Source organism: Drosophila pseudoobscura, chromosome 4 (assembly GCF_009870125.1).
Source record: "Drosophila pseudoobscura strain MV-25-SWS-2005 chromosome 4, UCI_Dpse_MV25, whole genome shotgun sequence".
Classification (NCBI taxonomy): domain Eukaryota; kingdom Metazoa; phylum Arthropoda; class Insecta; order Diptera; family Drosophilidae; genus Drosophila; species Drosophila pseudoobscura.
The window spans coordinates 7832537-7849292 of NC_046681.1; the positions used below are offsets into that span (position 1 = coordinate 7832537).

General features: G+C 45.0%; 4 protein-coding genes across 4 annotated transcripts; 3 read left to right on the forward strand and 1 right to left on the reverse strand.

Moving 5' to 3' along the window:
* Positions 1 to 1646: 1646 nt before the first annotated feature.
* Positions 1647 to 3909, reverse strand: LOC4816275 (glycerate kinase). Its single transcript, XM_001355940.4, has 2 exons — positions 2600 to 3909; positions 1647 to 2541 (listed from the first exon to the last, which is right to left on the reverse strand). Exons 1-2 carry the CDS (start codon positions 3782 to 3784, stop codon positions 2212 to 2214), a joined length of 1515 nt encoding a protein of 504 aa, XP_001355976.2. The 5' UTR covers positions 3785 to 3909; the 3' UTR covers positions 1647 to 2211.
* Positions 3910 to 6339: 2430 nt separating this feature from the next.
* LOC6902524 (pancreatic triacylglycerol lipase) lies at positions 6340 to 7774 on the forward strand. Its single transcript, XM_002133030.3, has 3 exons — positions 6340 to 6479; positions 6536 to 6647; positions 6703 to 7774. The coding sequence occupies exons 1-3, from the start codon at positions 6449 to 6451 to the stop codon at positions 7709 to 7711; spliced, it is 1152 nt and encodes a 383-aa protein (XP_002133066.2). The 5' UTR covers positions 6340 to 6448; the 3' UTR covers positions 7712 to 7774.
* A 401-nt stretch (positions 7775 to 8175) lies between these two features.
* On the forward strand, positions 8176 to 9331 carry LOC6902523 (pancreatic triacylglycerol lipase). Its single transcript, XM_002133029.2, has 3 exons — positions 8176 to 8336; positions 8390 to 9151; positions 9220 to 9331. Exons 1-3 carry the CDS (start codon positions 8176 to 8178, stop codon positions 9329 to 9331), a joined length of 1035 nt encoding a protein of 344 aa, XP_002133065.2.
* A 119-nt stretch (positions 9332 to 9450) lies between these two features.
* LOC4816626 (pancreatic triacylglycerol lipase) lies at positions 9451 to 15435 on the forward strand. Its single transcript, XM_001355938.4, has 4 exons — positions 9451 to 9958; positions 13073 to 13813; positions 13880 to 14048; positions 14115 to 15435. Exons 1-4 carry the CDS (start codon positions 9862 to 9864, stop codon positions 14218 to 14220), a joined length of 1113 nt encoding a protein of 370 aa, XP_001355974.3. The 5' UTR covers positions 9451 to 9861; the 3' UTR covers positions 14221 to 15435.
* The last annotated feature ends 1321 nt before the right edge of the window (positions 15436 to 16756 follow it).

The window sequence follows — 16756 nt, forward strand, 5'->3', positions numbered from 1 at the left end:
CTGTTGCTGTCGCTGCCTCGGCGTGCTGCTGCTACTCGATGGGAAGATGGGTACCAGACGATTCTCTACACTGAGATTGTTGCCATGCCATATGCACAGGCAGACAAATTGACGCGACATTCCACAGCTGCGACTGCGACTGCTGCTGCCCCAGCTCCAGCTCCGGCCATGTGGGAGGATGAGGCGGAGTTGATGGTGGTCACTGGCTAATAATAATGTTAAATATAGCTGCTGCTGATGATCGTGATGATGATGATGATGATGATGGCATGTAAGTGGAAGAAAACGGAAGCGGAAGTGTTTCTAATCGCCATATGTGGATCTGAGAGTGGGCGGAGCCGCCCGACAAGTAGGCAGCGCTTAATTAATGTACTTGTAATGTGAACGTCAAATCGGGGGCACAGATGACGACTACTTCAATTCAAAATGCTTCTGGAGAGGAGTGTAAAGATTTACGATTAAAGATACGATAATCTATTTAAATTCGGGCGGAATTAGCCTTAATTAACGATCATACATAGTTTCTTCCTCTAAAATATCCATTTCTTGATATATTTCATTATTTCATCTTTTACGAGCATATTATTTGTATAATCACGTGCCTGTCTGCTATGAAACTGCACGCATTAAAGCTGGTTACTATGAAACTGTTTCTAGTGTTTTGGCTACTTCCGCACAATAAGCTACCAGCTATGAATCTTGTAAGGGTGGCTAGTATGAAACATTAAGCTAGATGCTATATAACTTTTAAAACTGGTCGTGCTGTAAATTCGAATATTTTGTAAAGATATTTAAAGTGTGCCGCTATATATACACCCAGTAGAATGTTCCCATGAGAAAAATAAATGGGATGGGATGCAGTACAATCCCTAACCGACCCCAAAGGGTGAGAGTAAAGCAAGCTATCAAAATAGGGAAAGCCCCAATAAAAATCATGAATAAGTCCAACTGATTTTCAAACCCAACAGGACAAGATCCTATGGATTGAAAATCTCCAAACCTTTCCACAAGCTTTAGCTTGTACTCATCATTTTAAATTATTTTATAAACATTTATGTATATTAATTATTATAATTATTGAGTATAACTAAGACAAATGGTTATGGGAGAGACTTTGTGCCAATGATTAATCGTACTTGAGATGTGTGACTATATGTTATCGATCATCGACTAATATAGCCAATACATTCCATTCCCTAATGGGAACTTCGCCGTTTATCTGCGCAAATGACACTGATATCTTGTTTGTATGCATCATCACAAAGAATAATATAGATTTAAGGGAATCAGAAGTTAGTCATCTCTGTACAGGCGAGTGCAGCTAATAACAAGTCTAATCGAGCAAAAATAGCACAAGAGGGACAGGCGAATGTGATTATTTAATAATGGTGGCAAATGTGCGGCAAAGTAATTATACTATAGACAGCAGAGCTTCGCGTAAACAATGAAAAGCGCTGAAAGATAGAGGGAAACGAAACAGTAACAGAAACGAATCAGAATTAGAAACAGAAAAAATCAAGCAATTATAAAACTATGCACTCAAAGTGTTAGTTAGGTTAGGGAAAATTGCTATATTCCGACTGGGCGCGCGTCGCGTTTTAGTTTTCTAGATGCTAAAAATAAACACAAAAAAAAACAACAACAAATAAATTTACATTTTTAATTGCAATTATCGCTGGCTATTGTTGTAGTTGCTGCTGGAGCTGCTGCGACTGTTGCTACTGTTTGCCTTTGGCGTTTCGAACAATTAAGATGATTTATTAGCAGCGCATTTTTATGAGACGCAGTACAAAGGAGCGGAATGGAGCGGTTTGGTGCCCGGGCATTGCACAAATATATTTATGCTTTATAATAATCGTACATACAAATTGATTTATCACATCTGCCACTGCCGGATAATTATAATCAAGACAATTGATGCCGAAAATGTCTAAATGCCTTGCTGATCTCGTAACAGGGGAATGACTAAGTGGATAGCTAATTGCCATTTATGCTGTCACTCCGGAGGGTCTTGGTCTCGGTCTCGGAGCATAAAGATCTCGAAACTATTTAAATTTGAGTGAATATTAAAAATGTTAATGAAAAAAGTCGTAAAATTTGATAGACAAAAATTAAAGAGGAAAATCGTAAAAACAAATTTAAACGACTATTGCCCGTCTGCAGTTCAAGAGCAGCTCTATTAACGAATTGCCCTACATACATCCCACTCCACTATGGGACGACGAGCAAGTGTAGATCCATCACATTGGTTCCCGTGTGGCCTGTGTGCACGTGGTACTGGCCACCCGAGAGATTCCTATAGAAGTTGTAGCTGTCGCAGTTGCGCAGGATCTCGGCCAGCTCATCCAGGGTGTGATTGGCCAGAAATGAATCAATGACGCTGCTGTCTCCAAAGGCGCCAGCCGCATCTGTGGGTCCATCAATGCCATCTGTCCCGGCACTCAGGAAGGTGCAGTCAGGCAGAGTTTTATCGCGATGTAGAGTCTGTGACATCAGCAAGGCCAAGTGCTGACTACGGCCACCCACACCTTGACCCGTGACCTGAAAAACATAACATTAATGGGATTTCAAACTGGATTTTAGAAATCTTTCTACAAACTTTAATGACTGGCTCGCCACCACAAATGAGCAGCAACGGCATCTTACTGCTCAAGTGCTGTTCTAAGGCCGCCTTGAATCCCTGGAAGCTGTCTTCTCCGAAGGCGTACTTCTTCTTCAGCTGCTCCTCACAGAGGCCATACTGCCTGGCCTCCTGTATGCCCTTCAGCAGACGCTGATAGTCGTCTGCCACTTGGGCTACATCGCCCTGTACAGAACAGCTTAGGACGCAGGGAATGTATCCTAGTTTGGCAGCCTGTTGGGCTGCCGTTGAGGTAGCTATGGCATTGCTACCCACCACATAGACTTTGTGCTTGGGTAGCAAAGGGTTGTCTTGCTTGTCCGACACCTCAAAGACATTTTGAACTTCCGCAGAGAGCTCTTCCCACACTTGGTGCCTCTTCAGTACCGCAACTGCGGATTCTCCACTGACTGGTTGGATGGTGGGGCCACAGGCGATCAGCTCCAGAGGATCTCCTATTATATCGCTCAGGACAAAAGTAACCAGCAGTCCCGCATTGCCAGCAAACCTTGCCAAACGGCCTCCCTTGATGTCCGAGCAGGCAATGCGCACCGTGTTGAGCTCCTGTATGCTGGCACCACGCCTCATCAGCTTGTCTGCTATATTTCGCTTGTCGGTGAGGTTTAGGGGAGCTCTAGGCAGCGGCAGCAACGCAGATCCGCCTCCTGAGACAAACACAAAGAGCACATCTTGGGGAGTCATCTTCTGAGCCAACTCCTTGATAGCTTCGGCTGCCCTTAAGGCCGTTTCATCGGGCAAATTGTTGGGTGCTCCCTCGTAGACTGCCAAACCCTTGCCGATGTGTTGGTCAGTCCGTCCGCAGTCCGTGCGCAGTCCGTCTGCAGTCTGGATGAGCTCCTGAAACTGCCTCAGGGTATTCACAGGCACGCTAAGAACGCCGCCGGCAGAGTACTTGCCCAAGTCCATATGAACTTTGTTGGCCATGCCTAGCACGGCCTTGCCGAATCCCACTATGTGACATTTCTTCCCGCTAATGTCATGTTGTTCTCCGTTCAGTTTGATGCAGATTCCTCCGCAATTCTCAATCCGCTGCGGCCGCAAGTCGAAGCTCTGGAAATCGGCGAAAATCTTCTCCGGATGCACAGCGTTCACCGCCTGTGCAAAGACCTGTCGCATGTGCTCCCATGTTTGTCGTTTGGCCATTATGTAACCCGTTATTGTCAGCACGGATGATAATCAGCGATGCTAAAAATCTAGTTTTACTTATCATTTTTGCAAACAGTTGTCGAACAGTGCAGGGGCGTGCGGGGTGGAATGGATCAATGGATGTAGGGTTGTCACACACCCACACCTTACATATTTTTAAACTTGTAGTATTTTTTGGCATTTTCTAGCATTTTCCAGTACAGTATCCAGTATATTCTTATGACGCGTTATGGACTCACCTTATTTGCAGTATTTTACTCACCTCGTTGTGCTAATACCCCTATGTAGAAATCGTGTAGAAAAGCCATTTATACGGCTTGGCGAGACGAAGTTTTTTTTTTAATTATAATAGGTAAAAAAAATGTACAAAAGTTCCTTAAAACAATTCGATCATTAGATAAGTATTTTTTGTGAACCACTGAGGATATATTGGAAAAGAACTCCCACAACTACATTGTGAAAGGGACATACAATAGGGTGGCGGCGGCTTTTGAATTTCTGCCAAAATTTCAAGCAACAAAACAACATAAACTTGTGAATCTTAGTAGGATTTCATTTATTTGTATTGGCTTAGTTATAAATACATACGTTTTTGGGCAGTCAGGTCTCATAACTTTTTGGAACTTCAACCCGATAACATCGTTTGTTTTATATTTTAAAATTTTACAAAAAATGTAATTCCCAAATTTTACAAAAAATGTACTTATCAAATTTTAGTTAGTCAAAATTTAAGTAGAGATGAAAGTCTCAGACGGCGCGTCATAATTCGTGTTCTCTTTGTCGGACACAAGCTCATGCGAGCCTCATTCTACGGAACGAGGCACTCTCCAGTTCCACTCTTGTTGGTGTTTGGGTATGGTATTGATTGTGGATCATAAGTAAAACAAACAAATTATCCGGCCATATCCCCTAGGCTAAACTTGAAGGTGGAAGGAAGGCTGAAGATTGCAATGGATGAAGGAGAGACTGCAATTCCACAGAACTGTGGGCCTTTCAGCTTGCTGAGCGTGAAAAAGACATGAGAACGTGATGATGTTTCGTTCGTTGGCCGACCGGCAGAGCCACGCAATAGATGACCGGTAACCTCACGGGCAGATTTGACCTCTAATTCGGTGGGACCGGTCATCACATTGTACTTCTGCATCTCGCGAATGTCCCCGGCGGTCGATCTCGCTCTTTCGGCGAGAACAGATCAAAGAACTGTTCCTGTTACAGTTCCAAAGGAGCAGGTCACATTGAACTTGTACTCCTCCTGCAGTTCGGCAATATAACGTAATCCACTGACTTCGAGCTGGTATCGTCGATGGACACCTTCTTGGCCGGGTTGGTGGATTCGCAGTGAAGAAATTTACAAATGTACAATTTATAAAACTAATAAAGAGCTCACTATTAACTACTGAATATGCATAGCCAGCTTCGATTGTTCAAATTTGTATAGTAGCCTGTCTACAGTGAAACAGTCGATCTGTTTTTAACGTCTTTCACCTGCACCGGCTCCAATGTTCATCCTGTAACCCCGTAATCCAACTGACGGCAGACAGACCCTTTTCTAGAAGATCCAACATTTGTTGAGTAGGCTGGGAGTTTCCCATTTTCGATGAGCTACCTCATTTCCCATTTAGACTCACACACTAGAAAAAGTATACAAAACACAAAATCATAAAAAGTGTTTTCGAAATTTTAAAGATTCCAAATTCTAAGCCATGGAAAGCCATCGAGTGGAGAACTTGTGCATTGTTGGCGTCGGGGCGATTATGCACTTGAGCAATCTGAGCGTCATTTCAAACCTCAATAACAAAGTCACGGTGCTCGTGCCGAACGCAGCTTCCTTGCTGGTGGCTGTGTCCTTGCTCGCCTTGGTAACTCAATGGCGGCCTGTCTGGATCCGCTTGGTGGCATCGACTCGGTCGCAACAAATGTTCCTACTGCTGCTGGAGCTGATCGTCATCATGGGTTTGGTGGAGTTGATGATGGTGCAGATCTGGGTTCCGATGCTCATCGCGCTCAATACTGTGTGCGGTTACATTTCCCACGACCTCCTGATGTCCAACAATCAATACCTGGTGCGGCATACCCCACATTTCGCCTACTGGCTGCGTTGTCAGGCCTTCTACCTGGCCCGCTTCCTTCTGGCCTTCGCCGTTGCCTCCGCAATCCTCTTGTCCCAGGGCTGGCAGTCAGACATACTGAAATGTTTTCAGAAACCTGCCACTAGAGCTGGTGCCATCGCACAAGAACCAGCTATCGAGGAACGCAGAGTGAGTCAGCTTACACGTGGAGCTCGATACAAGCCATTGGACGGCGGTCAAGAACTAGAAAAAGAGTCTAACTGCTAAGAAGTGGGAAGCCAAACTTTAGTGACTTCATTTTCTTGTATATACATATTTTGTTATTTTATGCGAAAAGTACATTTTTGGCTCGAATTTTCTAATTGAGCCGTCTCGAAGTCCACGCGAGTGCCGACTACTTTCGTTCTCATTTGACACCAATTGTAGTTGGTTCGGCACACGCCTACTGCTTTCCACCTGTGTGGGTGCTTATATATGCCGCCGCCGGAATCAATTGGCTCTAGCCAGATCGCGGAACTAGATAATCGGTTGCCTTTAAATAGCACCAACTTTCGATGGCCGGAACACAGTCGGTCTTAGAAATTTTGGCGCAATGCTGCTTATGGCTTGGCTCTCCCTGCTGGGTAAGTCGGGAGATCGGATTCGGCTGAACCTCCATTCATTAGGATTCCTTGAACAGCATTCGTTTGGTTGGGGGAAGGCAATCCTCTGGTCGGACTTTTCGACCCGGCCTGCTTTGTGATGCGTGGAGAGTGTCCCAATAAAAATGTTACCTTCTGGCTGTACTCCAAGTAAGTAGCTGTCACTGCCGCTATTTCTGCACCCACTTAGAGACGTCTACTTTAGATCAACTCGGGATAGTCCTATCCTGCTGGATCCGCTCGATCTCAATCCCTGGGACTTTCAGCCTCCGCGTCCTCTGAAGATACTCATCCATGGATACACGGGCTATCGAGACTTTGCCCCGAATTCCTTCATCCGGCCAGTGCTGCTCGACCACGAGGATGTCTATGTGATCTCCATTGACTATGGACCCCTGGTGCGCTATCCCTGCTATGTTCAGGCGGTGCAAAACGTTCCTCTAGTCAGCAAATGTCTGGCGCAGCTCATCAACAACCTGGTGGACCGGGGCATAGTTCGAAATGAGATGATCCACCTGATTGGTTTCAGTCTTGGCGGCCAGGTGGCGGGTCAGGCCACCAATCATCTGAAGCGAAAGTTGAAGCGGATTACGGGACTGGACCCGGCCAAGCCGCTCTTCATCCTGGGCAGTGATACGCGCCGCTTAGATGCTGGCGACGCAGAGTTCGTGGATGTCATCCACACGGATGTTCTGGGTCGAGGAATGCTCCGTTCAATGGGCCATGTAGACTTCTACCCCAATTTCGGACCCCAGCAGCCGGGCTGCATGGAGGAGAACCCCAGCGATCCCGGGAGCTGCAACCATGAGAGAGCTCCGCGCTTTTATGCCGAGTCCATTAACTCCACCGTAGGTTTCTGGGGTCGCCAGTGCTCCAGTTGGTTGGTCCACCTCATCGGACTCTGTTCTACCCGCGCCCCCCAGGCCCTGATGGGCTACCACGTAGCGGAGGACGTGAATGGCTCGTTCTTCCTAAAGACAGGCAGCGATACGCCCTATGCCCTGGGAAAAATGGAGGACGTGGACAACAGCAGGCATCTGGCCAAGTTTCGGCTGAGTCCAGAGCACAACGAAGTCGACCATGACTTTGAACCACAGCTGCTGGAGGCCTTCCTCGAGTTGGAGGATCCCGAGAACCATCTGAAGACAGATGTGGATGATCTCGAGAAGCAACTGATCTGGACGGATCAAGCAGAAGACGAACCTTTGTCATAGGATCATTTGTGATTACTCAAGTAAACTCGGATAGTGTTAAATATAATTTATTTTCAATTTATTTATTATTATTAGAAATCTATTGTCGTTTCTTTTTCCAAAAGTACCTTCCGTACCTGCGAATATACATAGCTTATACAGCCTATACACTAAATCCATGTATATTCTCTGTGCATCTCGTTGATCTATCACGTTCTCGGAACTTCAATGTCAGCTTCTAATGCTTAACCCTGCCCGCAGAAAGCCTCCAACCCCACCGAATCCAGCCCGGCACCGGCACCGGCACCGGCACCCACCTTGACCTACTGGCTAACCCTAGCCCCCTTTGGAAACCTTGACTCTTTTATCAGCAAACCTGCACATTATATGGGCCCTCATTTCCTATGCAATTTTCAATGTTAGGCCTGGCAAATTTAATAGAATTGGCGTTAGAGCGTGGGCGTAGAGCAGTTTAGACACTTGCAATGAGCGAATATCGCTGGAATGGGTGCCACCTCCTCCTGGCACTTCTACTCTTGGGATACACCGGAGCGGAGACGGAGCTGCGTGGACTATTGCCCGAACTGTGCGTCTTTGCGGAGAACAAGTGTCCGAATCCTCGCATTAGCTTTTGGCTCTACACAAAGTGAGTTGCGGTTTCTCATTGGAGGAAGTATAATCAAGCCAGACTGTTCCCAGCCACACCCGCGATCAGCCCGTGGAAATAGATCCCCTAGATCCCCAGGCGGAGCTGTTTGAGCCCAGTCTACCCCTAAAAATACTCATACACGGCTTCATCGGCAGTCGGGATCTGACGCCCAATCTGGAGGTGCGAGATGTCCTGCTGCAAACCCAGCCCGTCCATGTCCTTTCCGTGGAGTATGGGAGTCTGGTGCGTTTTCCGTGCTACTTTCCCTGGGCTGTCACCAATGCTCCCATTGTGTCCGAGTGCCTGGCTCAGCTAGTAGGCAATCTCTTGACAGCCGGCATCTACAAACGGGAGGACATACACTTGATTGGGTTCAGTCTGGGGGCTCAGGTGGCGGGCATGGTGGCCAACCATGTGGACGAGCGCCTGGCTAGGATCACTGGCCTGGACCCAGCTGGGCCTGGCTTCATGATGCAGGCCTCGCTGCGCCAGAAACTCGACCCCAGCGACGCAGACTTTGTGGACATCATACACACCGACCCCTTCTTCTTCTCCATGCTGCCGCCGATGGGGCATGCGGACTTCTACCCCAACCTGGATCAGCTGAACCAGCGGGGCTGCAGCTACGTGAGCTCTTGGCGCTTCTACAACTGCAATCACTACCGCGCGGCCGTCTACTACGGGGAGTCCATCACCACCAGCAAGGGCTTTTGGGCCCAGCATTGCGGCGGGTGGCTCGACTTCTTCTCCCAGCGCTGCAACCAATACTCGAACATGCCCAACACTCAGATGGGCTACTTTGTCTCGGAGAAGTATGTGCACACAATTTCCCTGCCCTTCCCACTTTCCCTTTAAGTTCTCTCTTATGTATCCTTTTCAGCGCCATCGGTTCGTATTTCCTCACGACCCATGAGGTTTCCCCCTTCGCCAAGGGACCCTTGGTGGATGTGGAAATGGATGTGGCAGAGCTTCACAGTTTACAGCGGGCTTAAAATAAAAAAGCGTTAAAAATATCACACAAAATACCAGAAAAAGCTTTCATTCCAGAGCGAGCTTCGGCCAACTTATTTCGGGGAAAGCTCTAACACGAAAGACTGAAGACACGAACTCAGGCTGCAATCACTCGAGAGAGCTCCAGCAGAGCGCACACGCACGGACTCGGCGACCGCACCGCACCAAGATAGTGCTCGTATCACTTTGGAAACACCCGCGCGTGCCCGCAAAAATATAAAAGAAGTGAAGAAAAAATTGATTCAGTTTCTGCTGGGGCAGCCGGAATTATGCCTCGCCAGCTTCGTCGTCTCGCCGTGCACTGAAATCGAAATCGAGTCCAATGACCAGCTCTCAAGCTGGTGCCTGTGAAAGAGTGTACACCTTTGGCTAGCCAAGAAACCATACTGCAGGCCTTGACCCATAGCCTGTAAAGAGCTGAACCGCGTCTCAGTTCGCTTATATAATCAAATTGCGAATTGCGAATTGCGAGTAGCCCAAACGCAAAGTGAATACTAAGGAGCCCAAGAAAATGCAGTTCAAGAAACCAAGAGCACTCGTGGGTTCATCTGGCCTGCTGCAGTTCCTCCTCCTGATTAGTGCTACACTCTGCCGCCTGGAATTCGCCGGTTCGTATGTGCAACGAGTGCTAAAAGAAACTGAAATCCGAAATCTGAAAAGAAACAGCCAAAAGAGAGAGACATTTACGTTAAACTTTTACTTTCGCCCTGGTGCTGGTGCTGGTGCTGGTTGGAACCTATATTTTTTGGCCATGCCTGAATTGGTTTGTGCCCTGGCCTTTCTTTTGGGCCTGTCATTGTAGATTTGTTGGCTGTTGTCTGTTGTGGCTGCTGGGGCTGCCGGGGCTGCCGGGGCTGCGGCTGTTGACACTTAAAATTTGCGTCAACCGCCTAAACAGTGGGCATAAATTTCATTTTTATTTTTAAACACGGGTAGTTGCACAATGCCTATGAGTTTCTTTTGGTTTTCCGCGGAGTCATCCCGTGTTGACCTTGCCTCAAATACTGTTTATATAAAAGCATAAATATTTCCAAAAGCACTTTTTATAAGCACTTGTAATGCTGTTGCTCTGACAACTACTTGAAAGTTTTTACTGCCTTTGCCAGCCGATGATATTGGTCACGTCACGCATATTTTGTCACGGCTCATCCCGCGCACAAATGTTGCCTTTGTTTATCACGGCTTGACTCTGGTAATCTCTTGCCAAGTTAATTAATGGCATTGGCTACCGTTTATGCTGCTGGCCGAATGCTCTGGAATTTCTCACAATTCGTGTCTCTAATTTATATTCATATTTATATACCCTGCACCTTGACACTCTTGGTTGCTGTTTGTTTCTGTTTCACTGCTGTTGCAATATTTACTACTCAGCCAAGTTATATGGTTGCTGATGAAGGTGTCATAGCCATACATTCCCAGGCCTGGCCGGCTAGGGTCTTGCTGGGGCCGGCCTATGAGGCGTATGCGCATTGCCGGAGTGCCGAAGTGCGCCGGAGTGCGTGTCATTGCCATGGTCAAGGGCAGGGGATGAAGGAATTTAGGCAGGTTAATGCTGGGGCAATTATCATTCAAGATTGCAGGTTAATGAACACACTCCGAGCACTGGCCACATTCATAAAGTAGGTCAAAGAAGCCAACGTATAATTGAAAGTTGGGTAATTTTTCAAGAATTTTTAACACGAGTATACTTGTATGATTACCCAGTCGAAGCAATCAATTTAAAATCTTAAGGTTATGACACACAAATCCCAATTCCAGTATCGGTTTCAAGCCAATTGGCCAATAATCTCCACGAAAAAAACACTCAAAGCCAAACAATGCATGTGACTCATGGCAAGCGAAACATAAAAACCCATAAACAAACCAGTAAAAAGAGAGAGAGAGACCCAGAGACGAGCCCCAAAACAAACCGAAATCATCTTTCACTTAGCGGCCGATGAGGAGTTCGTGTTGTGGTTTTCTTCTTCCGCCTTTGGCGCCGGCTTCCGTTTTGGCACTGGCTTGATTTGTGTTAGTTGGACACCCTCGACCACAATCCCAGCCCAATTGCACACGGGTTTTCTCCAAACAATAGATGTAAATAAAGCCCAAAAAAGTCATTTAATTGGAATGCGTAATTTTAAAATGGGAAAAGGACAGAAGTGGTTAGGATAGGGGAAGAAAACGCAGTGGAGTCGGTCTTTGGCTTACATAACACTTGAAAAGCAACTCACGAAGCTGCAGATACACGATTGTGAAAAGCAAATGAAAACAGAAAAGTTGAGGACAATTGAGGCATGACCACGACCGCAGTACAGACCATTGCTAGTGTGGAAATGTGGAAAAGTGGCGGAGTCCGGTGGTGGGCGGTTCATTGGATTTATGCTGCGGTCTCTGATGTAAAACCACCGCCTATTGCATGCTTAAATCATCTGCCCGGCCACAGACATGTCATCGCAACCGAAATCTAAGTGAAATGGTAACAACAACTCCGCGGCTCATTCACTGTGTCTATGGGGTATGTGCCCTATAAGGCAGCTATGATTTGTTCGGGTCTTTCCAGTGCTCAGCCAAGCCGCAAGACTCTGCATCTGTAACAGTCCCCGAGACCGGTTACATGGCCTGGCTCTGCCTCTTGGTTATCTCTCGAACCACAAGTGTGCCAATTGCCTGCCGCCCACTGAGCCAGCGGCGCCAGCTGAAGGTCGATTCTCCAACAGTTTGGTTAGATTTTTAATTTGGCCATTTGAATGCAGTGCGCAGTGCTGGGGCTTCTTACGCATGCCGTGAGCTCAGGTGGGGGCTCATATGGGGGCTTCCAATGAGGTGCTCGTCATGGGAACTAGTTCGGGGTTTGGCATTTAGCTAGATCATATTTGATTTCAGTTCAATATTTACCTGAGTATTCGATTAGGATTACTTAAATGAGGGGTACTTTCCTTAGTGATGAGCCATTTCAGTTGAAAATATTATATGTATATAACCATAATTCTATATAAATTATCAACACCTTATCATTCTTCGGGTACGCTATATCGCAAGATACATTTCTTGTATTTAGTATACTTTTTGGTCCCCAGTCACACATATCAAAGGCCTACAAGTACATACTTCGTTTGAAACTAGCACTGCGAAATTATTCTAATCAATAGAATATCTATTTAATCGTAGTTCCGAAAGATTTGCGAACCATAAAGCGCACACCTATCCTCTGACAATCCCACTGCCAGACAAGCCCATCTGGAATGGGTTTTCCTTATGACCGCCCATGAATCAGTCGCATAAATTACGCATATTCATTCCGTATCCAGTCGACAGCTCCAGTTATATCATGGGCAGCACGTTTTGTCAAAAATAAACCCAGCAAAGAGCAAACAGCAAACGCAAATGCAAACAAAGAGCAAACAGGCAAGGGGCAGGCATCGTTACTTCCGTTTCTGTCCGACTGGCTGGCTGGCTGGCTGGACTGACTTTTACTTTCTGCTGGCGGGCTGCGAGGCAATTGTGTGGCGTGGATTGCATTGCTCGTGGAGTGCCACAGCAACTTCAACTGCAACTGTGGCAGAAACGCAATCGCATGACATTTGCAGCGTGCCGAATAGCAAACATTCAATGTCGCAGCCAGCGGCTTATGCAATTAAGTGTAATACCCAAGCTGGCTGTAGCGGAGAGTGAAACCCGTTTGCCAACATCCACATCAGATGCAACTTCAACTCCATTTCTCCCATCTCACATCCTCACAGATGCCCAAAATGCCGGCGTGGTGGCCGCGGCGGTGGCGGCGGGGCAAAACCAAACCCAAGTCTACGTGACGGAGTCCTGCCTGCAGAAGCCGTACCGCTGTCCGCATCCGAAGATTCAGTTCTACCTGTACACGCGCCGCACCCAGGAGCAGCCCGAGTTCATCGATGTGCTCGACGCCAACGCCCTGTACTACACCCACTTCAATCCGCGGCATCCGACGAAGATAATCATCCACGGCTTCGGAGGAGGTCGCGATCTGAGTCCCAGTCCAGACTTGCGGGAGGCCTACTTCAGCGTGGGCGAGTACAACATCATCATCGTGGACTACGCCGACGCGGTGAAGGAGCCCTGCCTCAGCCAGATGGACTGGTCTCCCCGCTTCGGCGGCCTCTGCATCTCCCAGTTGGTCAAGTATCTGGCCCGACATCCGCGCGGGGTCCAGCCAGATGACCTTCACTTCATCGGCTACAGCGTGGGTGCCCACATAGCCGGACTGGTGGCCAACTATCTGAAGCCCGAGGAGGGAAAGCTGGGACGCATCACAGCCCTGGATCCAACGATATTCTTCTATGCTGGGGCCAACAACTCCAGGGATCTGGATACGACCGATGCCAACTTTGTGGATGTTATGCACACTGGAGCGGGGATACTCGGTCAATGGCACTCCAGTGGCCACGCGGACTTTTATGTGAATGGCGGCACCAGGCAGCCAGCCTGTGTGGGCTCTGCCACGCTGTTTCGTGAGTATCAAAGACCATAGGGATAGCCCCACCCAACCCAACGCTTTATTTCATTTGATTTTCCAGAGACCTTGGCCTGCGACCACACCAAAGTCACCCCCTACTTCATAGAGTCCATAACCACGACTCGGGGCTTCTATGCGGGTCCGTGCCCCAACTTGTTCACCTACCTGATAGGCTGGTGCGAGCCCAAGGATTCCGAGTACGTTCTGATGGGCGAGCACTGCTCACATAAGTGAGTACTGAACCATGTCGGCGTTATCCCAAATATCTTTATAGAAATTGTATTACTACTTTTCAGAGCTCGAGGCAATTACTATGTTACCACTAATGGAAAAGCACCATTTGCCCGTGGTTTTCCAGGCAAGGGGCGTTCCAATGGCGAGTACCAGGGTGTACGGCGATAGTGAAAATCGTTTGTTGCCTTTTGTTCGCAATCTCCATATTTTGGAAACAATGGATCAAAGATCGTTTTTGCCTAGTTTCCTTCCATTTTCCATTTTCCATCTTCCATCTCTTATACCGTAGCACTCATGTGATTATAGTTTGTTTTCTATATATATACGAATCATATTTATTTTATATATTTTTGTTGTTAGTCTTAGACCACCGCCATGTTTGCTGGGAGTTGGGAAGGGAGAGAGGCGACATCCAGTCCCAAGTGTTTCGGGCCCTGTACAAATCAATGCATCTAATCATTAAGTCGTAGGCTGAAAGTTGTTTGAAATAAACGCACAATACACTCAACTCAACATTTGTTGGCATAATTCTTAACAAGTTCGTTTTATTGAGTTCCAAATACATTTGTTAAGGTATAATTTTGTTTTGTTTTGTTTTGTTTCGATTTCGTTTAGACGTTTAAATATGGTAATTCGTATAGCCAGATGTCATTCAGGGGGTTTCTTTCTTTCTCTTTCTCGTTATCAGTGTCATAAGTTTTTTAAATAAATTTGAGTAACATGGTAATTTGGTAAATTATTTTGCAAAGCTGGATCTTAAAGGAAAATCTTTTTTATTGTGCTCGAGTCTTGTTTAATCCTTTTAGTTACATTTTATGAGTATTATTTAAGTGTTTTCTTCTGTTATGAGCATACATCGAAGTATATATGTATGTACGTATATAAGTATATGTATATTAATTCGGTTTATCGACCATTAAAATTATACAACATGGGCGGGTGTTGCCAGAAAAGGGATCTCCATTCGTTTCCTAAATATTTGATTTTGATTTAATTTTTAGCAATTTGCATACAGAATGCTCAATAAACACAAAGAATACATTGTTTTATTTTGTTTAATATATACACAGTTCCAGTATTGATAGCCTATCCCATCCGAACAATTCTTGTATATTGTTTAACATGAAATAATGTGACTTCTTTTTTTACATCTATAGTATGGATATTTTATATGCATAATACTCGTATATATTACGTCTGCTTTGGAATATACATATGTATGGTACTTGTCCGTCAATTGTGGTTCCCTTCCGATGAGAGTGTATGGTTTATTTATATGGCTGCTCAGCGTTTCCTAGGTCTGCTTTCGCATACAACATTTATGTTCGGCTGGGAGTTAAAATGCCCTATAAGTACGTAGCCGGCTCTGGCAAGATGTGGCTATAGTTATCATTCATAGTTTACCCCGTATAACATTTAGTTATTGGTTAATTGGTTTAATATGGTTTCCTTATAAATTTGGCATTATATACACTTGGATATTTTGCTCACTGAAGCATTTAATAGTGCTCTTAGCTAATAAGATACATATGCATGCATACGAGTATAGGTTGTATTATATACAAACTGTCATGTCTGTTGATGTGATTAAGTGTTTTCATATGTGGCTTTTCGGCTAACATACTCCTGCTATTATTGTCCACACAGCCCCGAGAGCTTGAGTATCTCTCAAACAGAAAATGAGATACAGAACTCAATGCGATTAGATGAGCACATGACTAGTGAGAGCCTCGTAAGTGTTCATCTCTCCTGTGACAAACTGTGACAAGATATCTACGCTAGTATATAGCATTTCTCTATGCTTTTATGTACATAATGGGTTCGCAATTACTCTAATATTACACATATGCCCAAGGGGCCAACATTTTGAGAAGCCTTCAAAACTTGTGCCCGAATCTAAACAGAAGAGAACTGAACATCAATTAATTTTAAATAATAGCTAATAGAACTATAAACTAGGCTTACTTCACTAGGTATTGTCACTTTCACAAGCAGTTGGGGTTGTCATTTTCATGGATCAAACACGAAGTATTTCTCCCCATGTTCGATTTAAAAATTCCATAATTACATGCTACTTATATAGTTTAATTTTGTTTGATTATATACGTTTATATATATTCGCTGCGCTGTACAAATTACGGTATAAGAATTGACTCTTTTAGTTAGAAAATTTTCACATATTTATTACATAGTGATTTAATTGTGAATAAATTGATTAAGTTACATTTAAATATAGGTATATATATATATTTTGATACTAATTGCTAGGTAAATTTGTTGTTAAAGTATTGCACACCCGATTAGATAGTAATATATAAAGGGTTATGAAAAGGATATTGGAAAGTGAGTGCATCTAAAGGAGGTTTTGAGTAGAACAAAAAATGAATATTGGTGCATTGAATAACTGAATTAAAAATATATAAATAGTGCTATTAAAATGGTGCATTAAAATTAAAAAGTGCATTAGTTAAAAGAACACATAAAATCAAAAAAAAAAATCAAATTAATTTAAATGGTGCATTTTTTAAAAATTAAATGATAAAGCAAGTTTTTTGAATTTTTCTATTATAATAATACATATTTACAACAAACAATTTTCTAAATATGTGTAGTTTGTATATGATAATCCATATAGCATGATATAATTAGTTAATATTAGTGATGTTTTTAGGGTTTATTTGGACTTTTCTTTCAGCAGTTAAAT

Bases quoted from the DNA above. Each gene is read 5' to 3' on its own strand.
- LOC4816275 (XM_001355940.4), bottom strand. From the start codon at position 3,784: ATGGCCAAACGACAAACATGGGAGCACATGCGACAGGTCTTTGCACAG. The intron at 2,542-2,599 runs GTTTGTAGAAAG...TATGTTTTTCAG, and splicing joins GTGGCGAGCCAGTCATTAAA to GTCACGGGTCAAGGTGTGGG.
- LOC6902524 (XM_002133030.3), top strand. From the start codon at position 6,449: ATGCTGCTTATGGCTTGGCTCTCCCTGCTGG. The intron at 6,480-6,535 runs GTAAGTCGGGAG...TTCCTTGAACAG, and splicing joins GGCTTGGCTCTCCCTGCTGG to CATTCGTTTGGTTGGGGGAA. The intron at 6,648-6,702 runs GTAAGTAGCTGT...CGTCTACTTTAG, and splicing joins ACCTTCTGGCTGTACTCCAA to ATCAACTCGGGATAGTCCTA.
- LOC6902523 (XM_002133029.2), top strand. From the start codon at position 8,176: ATGAGCGAATATCGCTGGAATGGGTGCCACCTCCTCCTGGCACTTCTA. The intron at 8,337-8,389 runs GTGAGTTGCGGT...GACTGTTCCCAG, and splicing joins AGCTTTTGGCTCTACACAAA to CCACACCCGCGATCAGCCCG. The intron at 9,152-9,219 runs GTATGTGCACAC...TATCCTTTTCAG, and splicing joins GGCTACTTTGTCTCGGAGAA to CGCCATCGGTTCGTATTTCC.
- LOC4816626 (XM_001355938.4), top strand. From the start codon at position 9,862: ATGCAGTTCAAGAAACCAAGAGCACTCGTGGGTTCATCTGGCCTGCTG. The intron at 9,959-13,072 runs GTTCGTATGTGC...ACATCCTCACAG, and splicing joins CTGCCGCCTGGAATTCGCCG to ATGCCCAAAATGCCGGCGTG. The intron at 14,049-14,114 runs GTGAGTACTGAA...ACTACTTTTCAG, and splicing joins GGCGAGCACTGCTCACATAA to AGCTCGAGGCAATTACTATG.